General features: G+C 51.9%; 2 protein-coding genes across 4 annotated transcripts; both read right to left on the minus strand.

Moving 5' to 3' along the window:
* Window positions 1–1883: 1883 nt before the first annotated feature.
* Window positions 1884–11485, minus strand: MCM5 (minichromosome maintenance complex component 5). 3 transcript variants are annotated; one of them, XM_050970234.1, is made up of 17 exons: window positions 11382–11485; window positions 10997–11179; window positions 9988–10114; window positions 9767–9895; window positions 8940–9112; window positions 7528–7683; window positions 7267–7433; window positions 6530–6701; window positions 6316–6427; window positions 5411–5554; window positions 5061–5126; window positions 4311–4487; window positions 4092–4204; window positions 3742–3870; window positions 3360–3502; window positions 2668–2795; window positions 1884–2242 (listed from the first exon to the last, which is right to left on the minus strand). In XM_050970234.1, exons 2-17 carry the CDS (start codon window positions 11161–11163, stop codon window positions 2141–2143), a joined length of 2205 nt encoding a protein of 734 aa, XP_050826191.1. In that variant the 5' UTR covers window positions 11164–11179; window positions 11382–11485; the 3' UTR covers window positions 1884–2140. The 3 variants fall into 3 exon arrangements, with proteins under 3 accessions (XP_050826191.1, XP_050826193.1, XP_050826190.1); XM_050970236.1 differs by having other exon boundaries at window positions 11400–11464; XM_050970233.1 differs by having other exon boundaries at window positions 11365–11463.
* A 2020-nt stretch (window positions 11486–13505) lies between these two features.
* On the minus strand, window positions 13506–19793 carry HMOX1 (heme oxygenase 1). Its single transcript, XM_009086437.4, has 5 exons — window positions 19589–19793; window positions 19133–19253; window positions 16314–16805; window positions 15584–15695; window positions 13506–14227 (listed from the first exon to the last, which is right to left on the minus strand). Exons 1-5 carry the CDS (start codon window positions 19618–19620, stop codon window positions 14091–14093), a joined length of 894 nt encoding a protein of 297 aa, XP_009084685.2. The 5' UTR covers window positions 19621–19793; the 3' UTR covers window positions 13506–14090.
* Between the last annotated feature and the right edge of the window lie 2784 nt (window positions 19794–22577).

Below are 22577 nucleotides of genomic sequence, written 5' to 3' on the forward strand. Positions count from 1 at the left end.
AGGCTGTGGGCACTGATCCTGCACTCCCACTCACTTCCCTGTTTGCTGGGTTCTTGTGCACCTCTGAAAGGACCAGACAGATACTGCCTGCACCTTCAGAGCAAGGACAGAGGTACCTGTGGGACAGTGGCAGGGGCTGAGAGACCTGCAGGACCCATTACTACAGCTCTGCAGGGGCCATGGCAGAAAAACAGCCACAACACCATGCTGCTGCCTCAGGCCTGTGCTGACCCTGCCCTGAGAGCCCCTCCTGATGCTGCAGGCTCCTGAGGAGGGCAGGATGCTGTAGACACCTGTAGTTTTGAGAACTTTGGTTTCTAGGGGAGGATGTGGATGTTATTCCCCCATCCACTTTCACTTCTTCCTGGAGATGATCCCCTCCATGGAGCAGCAACATCCCTCTCTTATTTTCCCATCCAGGGAGCACTGTGACAGAAGGTGCCTTTTTTATTCCTGAGGGGAAACAAAGGAGCCCTCTTCTGCCCCAGCATTGCTTGTTGCAAGAAACACTGCAAGGTTCTTGGCACATACAAAAACATGGGGCAATAAAACCACCAGAATGAGACACCTATCCTGGTCTATTCTTTGGGAGTCTAGGCCAGCCTTCTCTTCCTTCTAGCTCTCCACAGAGGCTGTCCCTAACCAAAAAATTGGGGAATGAAGAGCAGAAGGCTGTTTCTCTAATCTACAGCCAGTCTTTCCCATGCCACCACCACCCAGCCCCTCCAGACTTCCAACTCCACAACCACATAAGGAGTGCACCACGTGCCTCTCAAATCCCAGCAGCAGAGGGATGTTGCTGGACCCCCAAGTGCTGCAGTGGGGCCCAGCCCTTGTGTGGCAGTTGCCAGACTGAGTGCACAGCCCAGCCCATTGGGATCCCTTGGTTTTCCCTCTAGAAGGAGGCAGCAGCACAAGCAGGGCCATACTCAGGCATCCTCAAGGCTCTGGTACCCTCTGCTGGCCCTGAATGTTTCTGTTGCTATTGAAACATCTCCTGTGGTTTTTCAGCCTGAAAGCAGACCCAGGCACCAGCCTGCCCACCTCAAGCAGCAGCCCTGCTCACCCAACACTCTGGGGTCTCCAAAGGCCCCCACCACTGTTCTCACAGGCAAGGTGGCCCCAGGCAGCTGAGAGCAGGGACCTACCAGCACCATGCATCTTTGTGAGAAGACTTGAGAGAGCAAGTACTAATTTGCTAGAAATAAGAAAAATCTGCCAAGTTTTTAAAGTGCAAAGTTGTGCTGCAAATGCAGAAGGGTGAGTAGCTGCACAAGGGCACCCTGGGGCAGTGTCCAGGAGAGGCTCCTGGTGTGTGGGACAATCTTCCCCAAGGCCATTGGCATAAAGGAAGAGGTGGCAGGGACTACTTGGAGGACAGCACACAGCTCATGGGAATTATCCTTCATCTCCATCCTCACTGGAGCAAGCAGGGAACTCTGCCCATGCCTCAAGCAAGACTTTCACACAGCCTTTTAACACTGCAGGGTAAAGGGTGTCCCTGCTGCAGCCCTGGAAGAGAGCAAAGAGGGATTAGCAAAGAGCAGGGGACAAACAGCAAATAATTTCCTTCACTGCCAGTGGCTGAGGGGGAAGAAAGCAGCAGACTGCACACAGGAGTGGTGAAGTGCCTCCTGCACTGCTGAGCCCCACTGGACAGCTTGTGCCAACAGGCTGTATGCCTTAATAGACAGACCCTCAGTGAGAAATGAGTTTCTGCCTTCAGGGCTGCTGAGGCTGCACATGAGGCTGGAGCCTGAGTGAGAGTAAGTGCATAAGAGAGGGCAGGCAGGAGGGACACCTTTCTATCCAAAATTCTGCACCTGCTTCAAAGGAGGAAGGAGATCCATCCCCTCTGCCCCTCAGGGGCAAAGATCCCAAGCTACCAATATCAGGTTTTATTTTAATACAAATTAAAAGCTTTCAGAGCTCAAAGAAACACAGAAATGACACAGCAACAGAGCACACGAGGGACACCCTGACCACCACAAACTCTGGTTCAAGATGAAGGCCTGGGGCTTTTTGGCTCCCCAAGGAAAAGCTTCTTTCAGGAGCAGGCCCCAGCTCCCAGGGGCACTCTGCCTGCTCCTGGGCAGGTGTCAGCAGCAGCAGTTCTCTCCTGGAGCCTGGGACAGGGAGGTCACTTGATGCGGTACAGGACCTTGCGCTGCATGCGGTGCTGGATCTCCCCCCGCCGCATCATCAGTTGCAGCACCTTGTAGATGGCGTGTTCTGGGTACTTCTGCAAAGGGGACAGCGGGGAAGATGAGCCAGCACGGAATAGCCAACAGGAGCTCAGCAGGAACCTGCAAGCTCTGCTAAAGCCTGGCTAGGACTCTCTAAAAGGAGGAAGCCCAATAGCCCAAGACACTGATGCTTCCTTCCCCTTTCCCTAATTTAGATCTGACTGCAGCCAGTGTCACAAATCAAACAGTTCTGGTCAAGGGTAGGACCCCAAACCAGCCCCAGCCCTCAGAGCTTTTGCAGAAAATTACCTCAGTATGCTTAAACTCTGCTATCACATTGCACACCATTCCCTACAAACAACTTCTAAAGAAAAACCAAAAGGCTCGCCAGTCCGCTCTTGAGGAGGGGGTTTCATGCCCCCAGCAGCAGCCTGCGGTCCCTGGTTTCACAGCCCAGCCCTCCATGGGGTCCCTGACCCACCTGGCGCATGAAGTCCTGGACAATGCTGTGCTCGGACACCTGGGAGCCGATGGCAAAGCGGCGCTTGAGCTGCTTCTCAATGCGGGACAGCATCTCTTGGTCCTCTTGTGTTGTGAAGCCTTCTGCCCCTGCAGGGAGACACCGAGTGAGCTCTCTGTGCTGCCCAGCTGTCACTCTCCAGGACACAGTGCTCATCTCCAGTGTCTCCCACCACACCTGCACAGCTTACAGACTTTAGGGAACCCATGAACAAGGCTGTGGAGCTCCAACCACAGAACTGAATGCGGACCTGACTGCTGGAGCTTTCTTCAAGCCCTTTGTTCCATGCTGCTGCCCAAGGAAACATTGTCTTCACCCCCACAGAAGAAGATCTTAGAGGATTGATAGGTTTGGGGAACGATGTCCAGCACCAGATTCTGCCCTAGGGACCACAAGGGGACAGACCACCCCCCCTCCCCTGAGCAGCACAGGAGATCCTCAGTGTCATTTGCCTTTGCCCTTCTTGTGAGGCACAGCCCCACAGCCACGATGGCTCCTTGCTGCCCAAAGCATCACTTTGTCTTTGCTCAGGAAGGAGGTCCAGCACCTGCCCCTAATAGCCAGGCCCTGAGAGAGAAGCTCGTCTCTCCCTGCCCTGACAGCCAGGTCCAGCATGTCTCTCCTACCCCCAGCACAGAATATCTCCTCCTCACCTGACAGGTTGCCCGACATGGCTGCATCGAGCGTGGACACATGGAAGAGCCGCAGGGCCTCCTCAACATCTGTCTCGGTGGCAAAGGGCTGGAGCCTCATCTTCGCCAAGGACTCCGCAATGCGCACAATGGCCTCCAGCTGCCTGCAGCCACCAGAGACAAACCCTGATTTCTACTGCAGCTAGAGGGGTGTTTTCTTCCCCCCAACTCCTGCCATCCCCACCTATCCCACTCCATGGACCTCCTGCCTCCCCCCACAGCACTTTCAGGGCTCGGGGCCACACCCTCACACCCCAGCACTGCGACAGCCCCTTCCTGGATTAGCCCAGTACTGCAGCCCTAAGCCCAGAGGCGTGGGGGGCGAGGAGGGGGTGCTGCTCACCGGACAGTGATGGGGATGCTGGAGCGGCGGTCGCTCTCCTGCTCGTGCTGGCGGGTGCCGCTGCGCATCAGGATGTAGCGGTTTTTCAGCTTCTCCGCCGCCCCTGCCGACAGCCGAGGGCCACACTTCCTGCAAGGGGGGACAGGAGCTGGAGGCAGCAGCCAAGGGGAGGGTCCCCTGGGCACCGCTCTCTTTCTTGGGTGCTGCAGCACCACTGCGAGCTCCTCTTGCACTGTTTTCCCAAGGCAGGAGTTAAGAGAAAGGGCACCCACAGTGCCGGGTGGTTTGTCTCCCACCACGGCCTCCCACTACACAGCCCGGACGCTGCCAAAGACACGCCCATCACTCACGTCCGACAGAAGGAGATGAGCTTCTTCAGCTTGTTCAGCTCGATCTCGCCCTCCACGGCCTGGGTCTGCGTCAAGGCACTCACGTGTAAGGCCATCACGTGCTTGGCCAATGTCTGGGAAAGCACAAGGCAGTTAGAGAGCAGGAATGCCCCTGCCTCCTCCTCCTCCCAAAGAAAGGGGCACCGTGAGTTGCAGCTGCACCCACGCAGCTCCACGCACCATGTCTCGCTCCTCATTGTGCTCATCCTTAACAATGAAGATCATGTCAAATCGGGACAGGATGGTGGGCATAAAATCAATGTTGTCCTCGCCCTTGGTATCATCCCAGCGTCCAAAGACAGAGTTGGCAGCCGCCAGAACTGAGCAGCGGGAGTTGAGTGTAGTTGTGATTCCTGCCTGTGAGTGAAGGCAAAAAAAAGGATGGTGTGAAGACCCCCTCCACGTCACAGCAGGTAATTATTCAGTGAAAGGTTGAAAGCCATTTTCAAGGACTCACTGTCAACCACTTGCATTTAAATAAAGCCCCATAAGTAGCACTCAGTTGCTCTGTAATGGTGGGACAGGACCCACATGTCCTTCTGGAAGGGGACTGGCTTCAGCTGACACTTGAGCACTGAGTAATTTCATTTAAAACCTCTTGTCGAGGGCAGAGAAAAGAGGACACCTCACCCCAGGTCTGTGATCTGTGACAAACACTGGGCAGACAGGGCTGAGTCCTTCTGGGCAGCCCTGGCACAAAGCATGGGTTTGCAGGTGCAGCCTGACAGCCATCAGCAAGGAGAAGCCATGAAATTCAGGCTGCCCAAAGCCTCCAGGCAGGGCTGACTAGTCTCAGACCAGCGACACCAGCAACCCTCAATACCACTGTCTAGGCTCTAAAATGGGCAGTTCTGGCAAAAGATGTGTGACCACCGGTTGCTGGGCTCTCAGATTCCCACCTCAGGGCAGCATGCTCAATCCACAGCTCACCTTGGCAATGGAGATGGTCTGCTGCTCCATCGCCTCATGGATGGCCACACGGTCATCCTCCCGCATCTTCACATCCCAGGTGAGAGAAACCAGGCAAGGAGAAAGTCACCATCAGTCACCTCTGCCACACACTGAAGTGACCCCCAACATAAAGGTCTGTGAGGACCTCTGCCCAAGAAGGCAGGATGTAACTGAACTTCCTTGCAGCCCCATCCCCCTGATCTTCCCAAAAGGAAGTGAGGGAGTCTCAGAGGAGTTGCCCTTCCTCCTGCAGCTCTGGGGTCTGCTGGGACAGGCTGGCATTCCAAGGGCTCTCCTTCCCACTCCCACACAGGCAGCCCCACAGGTACCTTGTCGAACTCATCAATGCACACCACTCCTCCGTCTGCCAGCACCATGGCTCCTCCCTCCATGAAGAAATTCCTGGAGACAGGGTCACGGATCACCGAGGCTGTCAAGCCAGCAGCGCTGCTGCCTTTTCCTGAGGTGTACACCTAGTGGCACGTGGAACAAGGAAAAGGACAGTACATCAGCTGCAGTGACACCCAGGAGCCCACTGCTCCAGCTGAGAGGCAAAACATCCCTGGCACCACAAAATTCAGAGCTCCTGGGGGAAGAACCTCCAGGAAAAGCCCTCAGCACATGTAAAAAGCATATGTACTGGGTAAAGAGCAGGCCTATTGCCTCATCCCAAGCCTCAGACTAAGCAGCTGTGACACACCGGAGGGCATGCAGACACAAAACACAGATATTAAGTACAGAAGAGGGAGTGATTCATTGTTTGGTGGGCTGCTGCATTAGCTTTGTTTGCCCCTGGAGGGAACAATACGGTCAGAGGCTGAGTTTAATAGAGACTACAAAAAAACATAGACTACAGCTGAAAACATAATTCTGTGCCTGGGCTCAAGCTGGAGGTCCGTGCCTGAGATGCAGTCAACTTAATTTGTCCTGACCAGCCAGCCCCTCTGCTAATCAAGTCTCAACAATAAACAGCAGCACCGGGCACGTCTTTGGACGTTTGCAAACAGTCTGGCTCACAGCATAATAAAAGGCATGACCTTCTTCACCTTCCCTCCCTCCTTCACCATCCCTTCTAGGTTAGTACCGGAAATGGCAGTTCGTGCCTCTGCCAGCAAGCCTGCTTGTGGATGCACAGGCAGGTGACTGCCATGACCACAGTCTTGTCTCTGGGGCTAGGCAAGGAGCAGAAGAGAGAAAAGGGGTGCACTACAAGTGGGCACCTCAAGCCACGTACCCCAATGGGCGAACACTTCTCAACAAACTTCAGCAGTTGGGATTTGGCCGTGCCAGGGTCCCCCAGCATCAGCAAGTTGATGTCCCCTCTGCGGGTCAGGCCATCCGGGAGCCTGGAGTGATGGGGTTGGGAAGAAGAGAGGGAGGAGGGATGGTGAGCATTTATTTTGATAACAAAACACTGACTTTGGAAACAGAGGCTGATTCTTCCCCACCTCTTGCGGGAGCCTCCAAACAAGAGGCAGGCAATGGCCTTCTTGATGTCAGTGCTGCCGTAGATGGAGGGCGCGATGCTCTTGGCAATGGTCTCGTAGATGTTGGGCATGGCAGCAAGGCGACGAAGTTCCTCCTCTTCTTGAGGGGTCACTGAGCCACTGAAGCTATGTCCTGTACAGGGATGAGGGGAATGATGTTCGCCACAGCAAACAAATAGAGGTCTTAAAGGCAATTGTATCACTCTCCCCACACACACTACAACCAAAATCCCCTCTTGAAAATCATGCCAAGTACCACCAGGTGGGAAGGGTGGAGAGGGCAAGCCTCTGCTAACCCAGCAAGGCAGGCCGTGTCCTTAGAGGCTGATAAGAAAAAGCAAGGATCTTGGGCAAAGCAGCTCTGCAGGAACCAGAGGGAGAATTACAGTCAAGACCACGTTTTAAATACAATCTTAACCATGGACTTCAGCTGGGATCCTCAGGGATGGCTTAGCCCTGAAGGACCCAGGCTGAGACCTCATTTAATCTGACTGAGGAAAAAGCCTTATAGGACATGACTATAGAGAGCCCAGGCCAAGTCAGACACTGGAATGGCTTGAACCTTCTGTTACATAAACAGCAGAGAAGGACGAAGGCTGTGATTTCAAACAGTTCTTGCTGAGGGATCACCTTGTTCAGGAACAGGGTGGGGAATGTCTCCTGACACTGACCAAATGCACACCAAAAGCATCCCTCACCTGAGCCCTCCGTGTCCACCTGGATGCCCACCACACGGATGTAAGCGCTCCGGATGCCCACCCCCACGTTGTAATGGCTTTTGTTCTTGCTCTGTGCAGATTTCTTGATGGAGTAGATCCCCATGATAGTGACTCTGTTCCCTGGGACAACTTTGTCACACAGGTACCTAAGAGGAGACAAGGGACGGCAGAGGATGGTGGTGGGAAATGATGGCACCAGCAGCAGCCAGCAGGGGCAGGGTGGGAAGGCTGTGCCAGTACCTGTCACAGTAGAGCTGCAGGTGCCGGGGCATCTCCCCGTGGGGCACGGCATCTGGAGACTCCTGCAGTTTCAGAACCTGGAAATCCACGCACTTGCACTTATCTGGCATGATAAAGTAAGGGTCCAGAGGGCACCTTGGGCGGCCAGCTTGTTCTCTGCAGAGAGATCAGTCAGGGGAGGCTGTTAGCACTGAGGAACCACCCCTTGGAGCACAACTGTGGAGGGGACAGCAGCGACAGCAGGGGGCACCTTCCAAGCAGTGCCACATCAGCAGCTAAGGGCAGACACAAGGGGCCAGACCAAAGGCCAGCAAGCTCTCCGTCCTGTGTTCTACAAGTGCCAGATGTGTACATGAGAACAAGCCAGAGACAGTGTGACACTTGTCTGAGCACTCTCTCTGCCTCCCACCCCTCCCCTGCTAGCTCTAAGCAGGGGAGATAATTCATTAATTACACAGAAGGTAGCAGCACAGACCCAGTGACATGGCAGGGCATTTGCAACCTCATGCACGAAGCAAATGTTAAGTGGTTTCTGGTGAGAAAGCAATTAGCAATGTGACAAGGCTGACATCCACCTCCCAGTCTATCAAGCCATATCTGCCTAGCTAGATGACAAGTTCTCTGAAACAAAGAGCAGTTCCATGTCCTGCTGCTGTCTCAGAGTGGCACAACTGGGCCTGACTCCATGCAGGGCTTTCAGGTAGGGCAACAGCAGAGAGCAGATGCACTCATGCAGTCAGGGATCAGGAGCGAGGTGCTGTACAGACCATACACATTGGGAAAGATCCCTAGCCCAAACCCCTCTCAAGCTGCATTAGAGTTCAGGGGCAGAAAATAAATACTGGCAGGTATGAGCCCAAAGACACAACCCACCAGGACTGGTTGCCTTGAGAGCTGCAGCATACTGGAAGTCTAATGCTCACAGTTCTCAGAGACTCTAGGAGCTGTAAAGCAGGATAAAAAGGCTAGCAGAAAATCATCCCTAAGGTAACACAAAACAGCCCCCTCAGGAGTGGGAATGTGGAAGCAAGGAGTTTGTTTGGAAAAGAGGAGAGCAATTTAACACAGCATTATGGGACAGCTGGAGGCAGGAATGATCCTTTAGGTACAAGAGGCGAAACTCCCTGTGGATAAAAGCAACTCCCTGGACACAGTCACTCAACACTGCATGCAGCACTGACCGTGCAGGGTCACATACAGCATGACCGGAGGGAGAGCTGGAACTTGGCAGCCAGAACTGCACACTGGCACAGGGGCAGCACAAAGGGTGGAGGCAGAGCAGCACAGATGCTGCTGCCTTGTGGAACAGGGAGCAGATTCCGCAATGCATGGGACGCAGCAGGAGCAGGAAGAGGGAATGCAGTCTTTTCTGGCCCTCCAGCCTGCTGGTGCATGCCCCTGTCAGTCCTTACGTGTTGCACTTCCTGGGCAGAGCGTAGCCCTCCAGGCCCGGGCGCACCGCGATGTTGCTGATGGTGTTGCGGCAGCTGCGGCACTGGATGGTGATTCTGGTGGCCTTGGCTCTCACGGGGGTTGCTGCAATTACAATCCCAGGGATCTTCACAAGGTGGGACATCTGGTCAGACTGAAAAGGGAAAGGCAAAGGGAAGGTGAGGAAACCATCAATGGAAGATGGATGGGAAACTACAAAGCACGAGAGCAAATGACAGAACACCTGTGCAGAGCACCACTAACAGCAATAATGTCCCTGCAGCAGGACCCAGCAATAACAGCCCTCTGCGGTCAGATGCTGGTAAATTAGTGAGAGACCTGTTGTGGTGTTACATTTCAGTTAAATGGTATTCTCTGTCTCACTCCTCAAAAATGTAAGGTTTATTCCAAGCCTGTGATCCTTCCCTGCAGTATCATGTACCTGCAATCCCATTGGCCCAAGGCTTATTCCATGCCTGTTAAGCTGTGGGGGGAGACCAGACTCTCTCTTGGCCCTTTTGTCCCTAGTCTCTCCCTCTCTCCCCCTCCCTCCCCTTTCCCCCCTTCTTCCTCAGAAACCGTGCTGTTCCCAGGGGTGGGACCCCCAATAAACCCTCATCTAATTAGCACCCTCAGAAGCCGTGTGGAGTCTCCTTGCCTGCCTGCTGCTACCAGCTAACATGCGGCTTAGGGGGCCACCCGGGGACTCCCTGGGAACCCTCAAAGGAACAGTAACAACCTGTGTCCTGAGCCATGTGACTGGATCCCCAAAGCTCCCCTGCAATCACACCCACACGCTCCACCTCACCTTCAGGCTGCGGATGTTGGCTGCGTTGGCATCTGACCTCAGCATCACTTGGATGTCTTGGAGAGTCTCCTCCCCTGAGGGACGAGGACGAGTGACCTCATCTGCAACTTCTTTTGCTGCTTCTTCCAACTAGAGAGGGAACAATGGGCTAGCTATCAGTGGGTCTGTTACAGCAGAATATCAGAGCTGCTCTCGTGGAGGTTGCCAGCCTCCATCCTTACCAGCTGCAGGTGCTCTGTTGGCTGCTTGTACAAATAGTCTGCGAGATCTTCATCAAAGCTGGCCAAGTCTTCCATCTCCACCTCCACCCAGTACTGCCCCCGGTTGTAATGCCGCTTGAGCTCATCCCTGGAAGGCAGGAAGCGGCAAAGTTTTGCAGGGCAGAAAGCACCAGTCACCCACAGTGGCCTTAGAACAAGCAGGGACCAGAAAAGGCAGGCTCTGCAGGGAGTCCTTGGTTTGGAAAAGCAAGCAGGGAAAATCAGGTGAGTTCCAGGAGAAGCACAGGGGAAGCTGGGCAACCTTTCACCCAAGCCCATGTTGAAAGGTGACATAAGACCAGGGACAACAGTGCTGCAGTGGCAATGTAAAGTATTTACTGGAGACACGTGACCAGATAAACAAGGAGAAAACTTCTGTGTAGAACAGTAACTACTATACATAAGATGTGGTTTAAAACAAAGGAAGTAATAACAGAACAGACAACATTTTCCTCAAAAATGCCAGGATTAATGAAATTCAGGGGTGAAAGCCTGTTGTAACCCTTGATTATGATGTATCTCCATGTTTTCTCAACATGTGTTGAGCTGTGTCTCCAAATTGCATAAGCAAAAGGCAGCCAAAGGAACTTCACAGAGTTGGAAGGCATATGTGGAGAGTGGTGCACTGATTTGATAGACACAGACAATTCTCCAAACCAGAAAGCACAACGACTTCAAAGACAGACCTTGAATCGCAGAACTAAGTGCAAGCCTGGCAGTGTGGATCCCTCTACTGCTATCTTATCCACTGGCTGGCTGCCTAAAATTTTTTGAGAACACCAGACATCTGCTTTTCTATCAGGTTAAATACAAACATCTCTTAATCCTGAGCTTTTTATGGCCTACGAGAAGAGACAAAACAGCTGTTGGGTTTGTGAGGTGTGCACTGCAGGAGGGAGGTTAAGAGCAGAGTGGATGTGCAGGTGGGGATGGGCAAGGCTTAGAAGGAGAAAAGGGGCCACAGCAGCACCTGTATTTGAAAGTGAAGCCAGTCCGGTCCGTGCCCACCCGGTACTGCCGAAGGAACTCCTTGAACCGCTTCTGCAGCTGCGACTTCCGAACCTGCCCCTCGTCCACGGACGCGTCTCCCCCAAAACTGTCGCTGTAGTAAATACCGGGGTCGTCGAAGCCGGACATCGCGGCCGCTGCTCCGCTGCAGGGCGAGAGCGGTGGCTCAGCCCCAGCCGCCTCCTTCCCCCGCCCCACGGGATCGCCCCTCGCCGAGTGCCCCGCACCGCACCCCACGCACGGGCCGCGCTCTTTCCCCGCAATGCCCAGGGACAACCCCACCCCGACCCCAATCCCGATTCCGACCACGATCCCGATCCCGATCCCGACCCCCTGCCGCTCCGCACTTCTCTCCCCGCCGGAACCTGCTCCCAACTTTTTCGCGGCAAAAGCGGCGCGCGGCGGAAACCGAACCGGGGCGGGGAGCGCGCTGCCGCCGCCGCCGCGCGCTGCGATTGGCCCGCGCGCCGCCCGCCACCGCCGATTGGGCCACAGCCGCCCCCCCTGCCCCGCCCCGAGACGGAGCGCGCGGGTCCGCTGCCGCCGCTGATTGGCCGGAGCACTCCTCCCCCTGCCCGCCTCCAGCGGTGTGGCGCGAAATCTGGGAGCGAAGGGCGGAGGGAGGCGAAATGGCGGGCGGGCCGCACCATTGCCGCGAGGCGCAGAGGGGGAGCGGGCGATACCATTGTGGACCCGGACGGTGCGGGAATACAGTGAATTAATTAGTGCTGCAGGCTCCTGGGACAGCTGGGGCCCGTCAGTGCTTCGGGGCGTCCGGACACGAATCCTCCGGGATGCTTTCCTCCTGGCTATTTGTGAACTTAGGGGAAGGCAGGCAGGTGGCTGGGTGCTCAGTTTGGCCCTTGCAAGGCGCGGTAATGCGCGGCCGAAGTGCAGAGTGAGCTGTGAGGCGCCGTGCTTGGCGACGGAGGGTTCGGCTGCAGCCCCCGGGAAATGAGGAGGGTGGCGTTGCTGCCCAGAAACCAGATGTACTCATAAAGATCATAGACAAGTACAAACAAAGCCTCGGTCTCCATTTCTGCGGACTTGAGGCACAGTCTGGAATCTTCTGTGTGTGACAACAATGGCTGTCAGATCCCAAAGCGCCCTCTCTCTCCTGGCATGAGCAGGGAGGGTAGGATACCAGTCAGAACCCATATTTCCCAACTCTGAGGTTGCACCCAGGCTCTCTGAGGAGTGGAGAGGGGCTGAGTGTGGTACAGTGTGTATGTGAGCTCATGGGCATTTGTTTGTCTCTCTGGGATCTTAGCTTCCTGAGCATGCTTGAGTGAACAAAATGGTTTAGTTGGGGTGCTTTGGAGTGACTCAATAGGTTGAACTTAATTCAAATCGGAACGAACAAGTTCTTGTATTTAAATAGCTATCAAGCCTTGTATTCCTGCTCTTCAAACACCTGACTATCTTTTTCAAGAATAAACTATTTTTTCTGGCAGGTGGATCCAAAGAGAGAACTATTAAAGGACTGGGGAAGGGAGGCAGAGTAGAAAGAGCCTGAGAACTGTCACAGTCCTGTTTTCCCACTGCTCATTCTCAGTGGGACCGGCCTTCTGATTCTTGTTCTTTGAGCAGGTTCAGTGCTGACATTAAAACAGATCAGTAGGAACATGTTTCTTTGGGATTAAGGTCACAGCCAGAAGAGGCAGATCATGGAGACAGGTTGATCACAGAGGCTTTCTGAAATAAAGGGAGGACTCTGCGGTGATAACAGGGCAGTTTTGTCAGTGCCATACCTGAACTGCAGCCTCTCCTGTGCTGGGAGAGCCCCTGGAGCAGGCAGGGCCTGTGGCTGGACACAAACCCAGCCCTCCAGATGTGCCTCAGCAAAAGGCAAGGAGAGCAAGCTGTGTGCATGGGCTACTCCAGTAGTGTTGTGTGTTTGGAGTGCCTTTAGCAAGGCCACGTGTGCCAAGTCCTGGGAGCGAGGGGCTGGTTTGCCACTCGGGCGAGCACCGTGCTTGATGCCTCCCATTGAGCCACCTTGACCAAAACCTAGGGCGTCTTTAACTTTTGGGTGGTGAAAACACACTTGGCAATTCTGATTCACGCTGAAGCTCTTGCAGAGGCAGCCTGGTAACACAGCCCTTTGCTGGAAGCTGGGAGAGCTTCCTGGTTTCAACCACCTGAGGGTCCCATCACCTTTTGCTTGTGATAGAATAGCAACTAGCTCTTATGTACCACTTCCACTCCTTAAAAATACTTTGCATGCTCACTGAATTTCATGCTGTTTCCAGAAACAGAGAGCAGTGTGTAGGAGCCGAAGGAACCTGCCCCAGTGTAGGTTATTGTTAGCACTGAGTGGGAGCAGAGTCTGGCTCTGATGATAGCTCCCACTTCTGTCTATTGTTGTGTCTGTGCAGGCAGCAGCTCCAAAAGACATAAAACCAGGAGGAAGAAAGACACCTCCTTTTTCCCTGGGTAAGGCTTTAATAATAGGAAATACCAGGCCTGAAGACTTTACATTGAAATTTATTATGTGTATAAATTATACAATCAAGAAGAATGGCAGACAAGAATGACACTGTATGCCCAACAACTGTCTTTTGTTTTTCAAAGACAAAAATAATGGAAAAAAGAAATATCAGAGACCTACTAGTGTCATGTAAAACTAACCCATGGGAGCATGTGGCTCCACAGAGAAAGTGATCACAGTATTATCTAGCAGTATAAAAAAACTGACCAGAGCTCCGAGGAGCTCCATCTTTCTGAGGAAAGACAGATGCCAAAGCTGTGTTTCTGATCCTGTTGGGTTTTGTAGGCACTCTGTGAAGCAATGACAATTCTTTTTAGCCTTTTGCACCCTTAGTTTTTGGTGATAAAGTTAGTCTCTGAGAAGAGCTCACACCAAGCACAGGAGAAACTTTGCCTGAACCCCCTTACAGCACTCTTTGATTTCTGGGGAGAAAAGTGTCCTAGTATTAGTGGCAGAACCAAGATCACAGTACCCAGTCAGGGGTAATTTCTCTCACAAGGACTGGGAAAGATGGATTAGTTCAGGGTGAGGGAAGTCACAAAGAGAAGGTGAAGGTCCTGCTTTTTCACATGGCAAACAAGCCCACGGCGACTGTCATGACGAGGCAGCTGAGCGCCACAATCCACCGCACCAGGGAGGTGGTGGCTATCGTGTCTGTGCTCCTCATCTTTGTCTTCTCACTTTCCTTCCCAGCTGCTGGACCTACACCAAATTGGGAGAAAAAGCAAATAAAGACAAGTGAGAAGAGGTTGTGGCAAGAAGCTGCTAAGATGCAGTGTGTGCTTTCCCCAGTGCCAGAGCACACCATGCTGGAGTCATCCAGGGAAGAAGGAGAAAGCCCAGAGCTCAGCTGGGAGAAACAGTGGCAGCAGGCTCTGCTCTCCCAGTGGAGAGAGGAAGCAGCAGACTTGACCTGGGAACCATAAAGGCCCACAGCCCCTCTGCCTGTAGGTGACTGCCAGCCTCTTCCCTTGTCTCCTTACAGGCTTACACATGCACTGCCCAGCTCGATCAAACCCCTGATGTCTGCAGAAGACAGACAAATGCTGAAGCTAGAATTTTAAAAAGCTATAATTTTTTTTGTGTCCTACTTCTCACTGATTTAATTAGTTAAGCATCTAGAGACCTTGAACACTCTTCAGCACTCCAAGCAATTTCTGCAGTACAACTTTAGGATGGGATTCCTCATCTAACACCAATTTTTTCTGAAAATCTTACTTGCATGCATGTATTGGGAAAGGAATGGCAACGTTTCACAGAGAACTTTTAATGCCTTTCCCACAGAAGCTGCTTTAAGCTTCACTATCCAGAGATGCTTAAGGCAAGGTTTGTTTTTTATCTTTGCCATGGAAAAACTGTGGTTCAATCCAGGATGCACTGAAAACAAATCTGTTTTAGTTTCAGAATGGGTAGGCCATAAAGGGTTTTTTATTTGAATGGCATGTCCTCATGGAAACCACTCTGCTCAGTAAACATCTAAGCTCACTCCTCACTCAGGTACAGGCCTGATTGCATTCCACCATCCAGAGCAGTGCTCAGTCTCTGGATGGTGGAAAACCCACCACACTCTCTGCAATGTTTTCAGCAGTACTTCTGGGAGGTAGAAAATGATCAGAGGGAGATACAGTCCAAAAGGACAGGCTGCTGGATAGGACTGCGTCCAGAAGAACCTTCTGTCGGCATCTCAGCACCATGGCTGATCTGCAGCACCCAAAATTGATGCCTTTGCTTCTGTGAACTTAAGGTCAGTTTTCCCCATGGTGAATGAGCCTTGCATTTGTTAAAGCCCTAGAGGTGGAGAGAGGAGTCCCTTTTTGTAAAGCTTCCTTCCTGACACACTTTCTGACAAGCCCACATGTGTTATCCTTGCTCTGCCATGTCTGGAAGAAGTTTTGCATGCAGCAGTGCCTCTCCTTGCAGTACCTGCTGATGGCTGGAGAAGAGATGGGCAAGCACCTCATGCTTGTTTCCCAGTGGCTTTTACAAACAAGGACAGAGGAGAGGAGGAGAAGGAAAGGAAGGAGCCCTGTGAAGCACCTGCCCCTGGAAGTGTCTTACCGTGCTCACGTGATTTGTTGATGTTCCTTGTGCGAAGCAGCTCTGCCTGTGGCTGCACAGGGTGACCATTCTGCTGGCCCTTGGACACCAGCTCCTGCAGCGCCTCGAACACCTGAGGACAAGGAACACTGTCTCATTATGTGGCCTCCTCTTCTTCTTTCACTGGACCACCTGCCCCTTCCCCAGGCACTTAGGAAGACACGAGGCTTCAATCTAAGTCTCCTGGCACATTTTGCATGGAACAAAAGTTGCCTGTGAAATCAACAGGATGTCTTTCAAACTCCTTGTTCTCTTTACAGGTTTTCCCTGAAGCTTTCAGCTAAGGAGAAGGCTATTGCCCACCTTCTGATGGGATGGAAAACAAGGTGCCTGTCCCCTAGTCAGAGTGCACAGTGGATCTGTGTAACTTCACCACAGAGGCAGGATAGATACTATGTAGTAATCCCCACTCCCAGTATTAACCCTCCAGTCTCTTCCATGTGCCACCCTGAATAGTGGCACATGGAAGAGACTGGATTCAAACACTAAGGGAGGGAAAGGAGCTTTTCAGAGACCATTGTTTTATTCAGCTGCCAGGTTGGAGAAGCATGGCCATCCAGCTCTGACCAGCTTGCCCTGATCCACAACTCATAAGCTGTCCAGTGGAAATTCTGGCCTTGTATTTCCCCTGTAGCTATTTTCTTGTTTGAGAGAGGATGTGGGCTGGCAAGGCTAGCTGGTTGTTACTCACCCCTATATTTAACAGGAATGCTTTCTTGGCCTCCTCCATGACTCTTTTCTTAGTGGCAAGGTCCATCTCGAGAGCATTCATGCGGGAACGATAAAGCTGCTTGAACTTGGTGGCATTGGAGACCCCATCAAAGGTGAAGAAAGCCAGCCCTTCCCCAGTGCTGGGCAGCTGGAGGGCCTTCTGGGCAATTTTCTTCAGCACCTGCCCCCCAGACAGGTCTCCCAAATAGCGAGTGTAGGCATGGGCCACCAGGAGCTCTGGCTCGTTCTTGCCTATGTAGTGGAGCCTCTCGACATATTTCTGAGTAGCCTCAGGACAGGGGATCTCTTCCCTCCAGTTTCTGCCATAGAAGTACTTCAGGTCTTCCTCCAGGGCAGCTTTGCGATGCAGCTCCGCCGGAAAATACACAGGGGCATAAACTGGATTGTTCTTGTTACGTTCAATCTCTTCCTCCAGAGCAGAGTAGACAAAGTACAGGGATGCTGTAACCAGCTGAAAGGGAAGAAAGAGGATGAGCTATAGGTGCATCTGTTTGTCATTTTCAAGTCTGTGGGACAAATTGTACTAACAATAAAGGTACTCGTGGGCACACCCACTATGAGTCACAAACATCTGTGATGTTGCAGATTTCCCACGTGGAAAACAGTGCGAGGTACAGGGAGACACTGTTTAGCCCTTCCCTTCTGCTTGAGATAGCCATCAGGTGAGCCCTTTCCAGCAGGTATTAGTCTTACTTGCTCATGAAGTCACTACCTTGCCTTCAAGTTAAAGTCTGGCAGCTTGATGTGATGTCAACTGGAGCCCTATTTAAGCATTCCTGGTCTCTTCCCATTCCCTCAGTCAATAGAGAGGGTATTCCCAAAGGTATCATTTCTGGTACATTGTTCAAATTTGAATGCTCCAAAATGTGGCTTCCCTTTGTGGGGCCTTGTGAGATGATGACACACCCTGGGTATTTTTCAACACATTCATCCTGTCAGCATCCCACCGTCCTGGGAACTGAGGCACCACCACTCTGCTCACTCAGGCATGCAAGCAGGGTTGCCTCCTCAGTTGCCCCAGGGAGACAAGATAAAAGGGATCTGGAAGCACAGCCTGCCTCTGAAAGATGCCTTTGTGAAGGAGTGCTGTGAGGCTGTGTTCTCCCCTCTATTTTGAAACCATTGTTATTGTTGTTTTTCCCAGCTTATGTGATACTTTCTTCTATCTGCCAGCTTTTCCACGTGATCTGAGACAATATAGCTGTGTTCTTTCCTTCCCCAGGCATTCTGTTTTCAGAGGCTGTTACACCTACACCACCCCTTCCTTACCCTGGGACCCCTTGTGAGCAGCAAATGGTAAAAGATTAAGGTGTTGCAGTAGAAGTGAGTCAGGTTTGGGTAGGGGGGATTATGCTGCCCACAGGGGAGAAAGCTGTTTACTTTCTCACAAAGCAGTCAGTTCTGCAGTCAGAGAGTCAGAGAGTTCCTGTTTCAACCTTGCCCCACTGTGCCAGAAAACAGGACTTTGATAAGCACATGGGCAGTGACTGGTTGTGGAAACAAATATCCACCGTCTGGGGAGTCACGTAGCAGGCCAGATATATAGGTCTGCCAAGAAAGTAAACAAAAACAGTTTTTTAAACAGTAACCTGTTACCCAGCTTACCGGAAAAGAAACAAAACACGGGAACATTACCTTCCAAATTAAGCAAAAATGTAGCTCAACTGATTGTTTTCAGAGGCAGGTAGTGGTTTAATGAGAAACATTGCTTTTATACACTTGTTAATTTTTAAGATCCATGTCCCATCTCATTTGCCTGACAGCATGTAAAAATCATCTAAGAAACCAAGTTTTATTCCTGAATGTCTTTTTACAGCTTGCCTGTCTCAAAGATCACTGCCTGTCCAATGCCATATTTCTCACATCAGGAAGTCAGCACCTGAGATTGAATTTACGCTTGGCTAAGTATTCTGAATGTCACCTGTCAGAAATAAGCAGTCTCTTTCTTACTTCCGTGGATTTATTTGCCAAGGAACAATCCAACAACAAAGTAATTAAGCCACAGGTTGAATCGGTAGCTGTTATTTGCAAGTTCATGTGTCACTTCCTATAGCTTTGCAGGAATTTCTGGCCCAGGTGTTTACTTTGGTTTTGCTCTTGGCTTTGTTATGTGGCTCACATCCCAGGAATTGTATCTAGCCAGGTTAGGCTAATATGTGGAAATGTTTCTCTTTTATCTTGAAAAAAAGCAACAGGCTCCTGCTTGTTAGCAGCAGACACAGATTGCTCAAACTCAATCTGATTTTGAGTTATTGTTCATGATCTCAGCTGTGGTATAACTCAGGTGACAATGCAAAGTTCAGTTCCAGCAATGATCCCACATCCTCACTTTCTCACGATCCCATCATTATTTCTAGCCGCAGCTGTCTACAGTGTTGTAAATACAGAATTCTCCCTCTTTTGGGCATTTCAGTTGCTCGAGTATCTGAACACAGTAGTTCTATCTCCATTAACTATGACTGGCAATAATAACATGCAGGTATTTATGAAGCAAGAGAAAAGCAATAGCATTAGTCCCATCAGCCTCTTTGTCCTTTTTCTCCTGTTTCAGCTTGGCTACCCATGGTGATATGCAGAGTCCTTCCCCACCTTCTGCAAGAGGAGCCAGTAAGTCCTCAGGGTGCAGAAGTTTCCTGTTTTTCATAGGAGATGTTGATACATCATGTCCCCATCCTCCTCACCTGTGTGGCCCCATCCTCCCCCCTTTAGTCCCCTGTCAGCCCATCTGATCTATCAGGTGAGGAAATCCCATCCCCAGGCAATGCTGCTATGAAGTACCTTAAACTCCTGGAGTGACACCTGTCCCTTCTGGAAGTTCCTCATGAATGGTGTGTTCTCTGCCTGCTCGTGCACCTCCTTGGTAGCTTCCTTCAGCAGTTCTGACAGGTCTCTGGACATCCTGGGGAAGAACAGTGAAACAGGCATTAGTGCTGTCTCCTCTGACAAAACATCTTTGCTCTCTAAGACAAAAGGGGGAGCCTGGGGCTGGCAGAAAAAGGAGCAGAACATTCCCGAGATGGGAAATGTGAGCAGAACATTCCCGTGGATGGGACTCAGCACCACCGTTCCAAACAGTGTCCCGAGCAAGGAAGACTGACAGACTCCATCCAGAGGAGGAGGCAGCAGCATGCCTTTCCCTGCAGAGCAGGAACAGGAACAGCATTCCTAAAAGCAAGGGGAGAAACACAACACTCCTCTGACAAAACGCTTCCCTCACTCCCGTCCCGCTCTCACCTTTCGGAGCTGTGTGACTGGGAAGTTTCCATTATTTCTCCACGTCGTTTCACTCCTCTGCTTCCCTGCTGTTGCTCGAGCTTTGCTCCTTCCTTTCAGCCCCCAGGCCAGTGAAGCTCTGAGCTGGGCAGCCTGACTCCCACATCCAGCTTTATAGTGCAGGCCACGTGAGCCGGAGCGCTGACCTCAGTGCGAGCACAAACTTCTTGCAACACAGCAGCACTTCCCTCCCAGCCCCGCCGTCAGCCGCTCCTGGCCCGCAGCCCCCTAGAACCAGAAGGAAGTCACCAGATGCATCTTGATAACTAAGCAAAAACAAGAGGACGTCCAGAAACTTCTCTTTTGAGAGTGCCTGGCTCTGTAACCCTTTCAGTGCCTTGCCCGTGGTAGGCAGAGCCCGGATACTGCCAGAGGTGCTCATTGTCCTGGGGACGGCGGGGTTGGATTTACTGAGGAGGGTGGATTTACGGAGCTGATTCCTGGAGCACGGAGGCAGCCTCCTCGCACACACACCGCAGCCTGTGTGCCTTGCACCCTGCCTGGAGAGCTAATGAAGCCCTTACCCTCACCTGCTCTGGCACAGCTCAGGTATAACCATCCCGTCTGCCATAGCTGAGCTCAGGCATGAGCCAGCTCTGGCCTGCAGGTGCCAGACCTGCCCTTGTGCAGCTCCCCCTTGCCCCTGGCAGTGATCCCTGTCACTTTTCAGAGAGCCAACACAGGTGTGCCAGCACCGATGCACAGCGAAACCCATCCCGTGCTCTCTTGCTCATGGAAACAATGGCACCTGATTTGTTTGACAGCTGGCTCCTGTTGTCACCACAGCAGCGTGCAGGGCAATTTAGGAAAATAGCACACCATCTCCTAGATTCCCAGGAGGCTGGGGTAGCTGAAAAGATTTCATACACGACTTGGGGGAACTGAGGAAGTCTGCAGAGACTTTCAAAGGCAAATAATTCCTCTGATTTGGGAATTTGGGAAAAGAGTTGGACATGGTGCTTCTGCCAGTAGCTGTTGCTCTGCTGGATTTTTTTTTTTTTTTAAATAAAGTGGTCAGTGAAGCAGCCAACAGATGAAGCTGGGCCCTTCTTTCCCACCTGTAGCTATGCTGGAAGCTGGGCTAACAGGGACAGGTGATGCACTGGTTGGCTCTGCTTTGGAAAAGCAGACATTTGTGCTCAGCCCAAAAGAGCAGAGCACCTAGAGCCACCATTCCCCTGCTTCCGTGGGTGTGAGAAACTCCCTGGTACAGTGGTGCAGGGGGTGGTGGGGAGGCAGAGCCTGGGTGGAAGGAGAAGGACTGTGGCATTTGCTGTCCCTCTCTGTGGTTGCTGCCATCCAAGCCAGCACCTCGCCTGTCTCCCTGTCACTGCACCCACACCAGCCCCAGCAGGGTTGGGGGCTGTACGTTAAAAAAGCTGTTCTGGAAAAAGTATCCTTCCACACTTCTTTTTTTGACTCCAGCAGACATCTGGCATACAGCGTTCAGGAAGGATTACTCAGCATTTCCATCCTGACTCAGCCAGACTTTTCCTGCCTTGCTTTTGTCTTTTAAAGCAACAGTGCACGCTGGCAAAAGCTGACATGTTCCATTCTTACCCCCATGCCACTGCAGACATCTTGCTTGCTTTTCTGGAAGGTAAAATAAATTTATCAGGATGTCTGAATCTTCAAAGCAAGTGTGACAAAGCCCCAAACATCTCTGAGAGTGCAGAGTCCATGAGTAGAGCAGACATCCCCATGGCCAGTCCCTCCTGAAAACATTGAAACTACAGTTTGCCACAGGAACAGCTCCAAAATGAATGCTTCCCTCTGGCAAAACTCCTTAAAGCTCTCATTTTCTGTCATTTTCAGTGAGTCCTATTCTGACAGGGGAAGCTGGAGCACGAATTGAACTTCTAGTTCTAGTGGAGGGGAGTAAGAAAAATATGGAAATTACATGAGAATAAGAATTATATTATGAGAGTGTATTACTCATTTTGTGAAATACCATGAAAAAAATCCAATCCTCAAGCCCTGCCCCTCCTTTCACCTGGAGCCCTGGCAATGCTCAGTTCTTCCCAGGGACTTTATGGGTGCTTTCAAGCCAATGATTGGTGTGCCCACCTGCCTTCTTCCAAGAAGCTGCATGCTTGGAGGCCCTATAAAAGATATATCCAAAAGTCCTTTTCCCTGTAATCCAGGATTGTGGTATGTCTGAATGAGACTGGGGGGAAGAAAGAGAGGGTCACTAGTCATGTTCCTACCATTCCAGTAGGTTTTCTGGCTTGTAACCATACTGTCCCAGGACATGAAGCAGTACCTCCTCTGGCTCTTGGAGCTTTACCTTCCCCTGGGCAGGTCACAAGAGATGCAGCTCACCTCTGCCAGGAGATTTACAAAGGTGCAGACAAGCAAGCCAAGCCCCATAAGTGATTTATGCTGTCTGATTTCTCTCTAATTTGGGTTTCTTGGGATGGAGCCGTTGTGAGACTCAGCCTAGCTCTCTGGAAAGGCCCAAATGCCCTCCAGCAAGATGGAAGGAGAACTGAAAGTGGGGTGTCATCATCTTTGCAGTTGCTGGCTTGGAGCATTTCTGGCCCCCCCAGTGTTCTGCAGCAGGGGCTTGAATTGCCTCTGCTGTGCTGTTGCTGGTGGGTGGGAGGTCAGTGCCACCGAGTGAGCCAATGTGCCAGCAGGGATTTGAGAGGGACCATCTCTTCCTCAAAGAGACCTCTGAAGTCACCACTTGAGAGCAATGAATGGGGAGAGAGGTGAGTGCTCTTAGTGGAAGGAGCAAACTGGCTCCCAGAGCATGGTGGGCCACATGAAATGAGAGGCCACATCCAGGTCACTAGGAAATTCTGCTTGAATATCACTGAAGTCTCAGAGCTGTGGTCTCCACTGTGCCTGCCAGAAGCCCTGCTGCCTCCTGCCCTTCCAGTGAGCCGTAGCTAGGTGCTGCCAGAGCTACTCACCGTGGGGACACCAGCAAAACTGCCCAGGGGAT

The sequence above is a fragment of the Serinus canaria genome, chromosome 1A (genome assembly GCF_022539315.1).
Source record: "Serinus canaria isolate serCan28SL12 chromosome 1A, serCan2020, whole genome shotgun sequence".
Lineage (NCBI taxonomy): Eukaryota > Metazoa > Chordata > Aves > Passeriformes > Fringillidae > Serinus > Serinus canaria.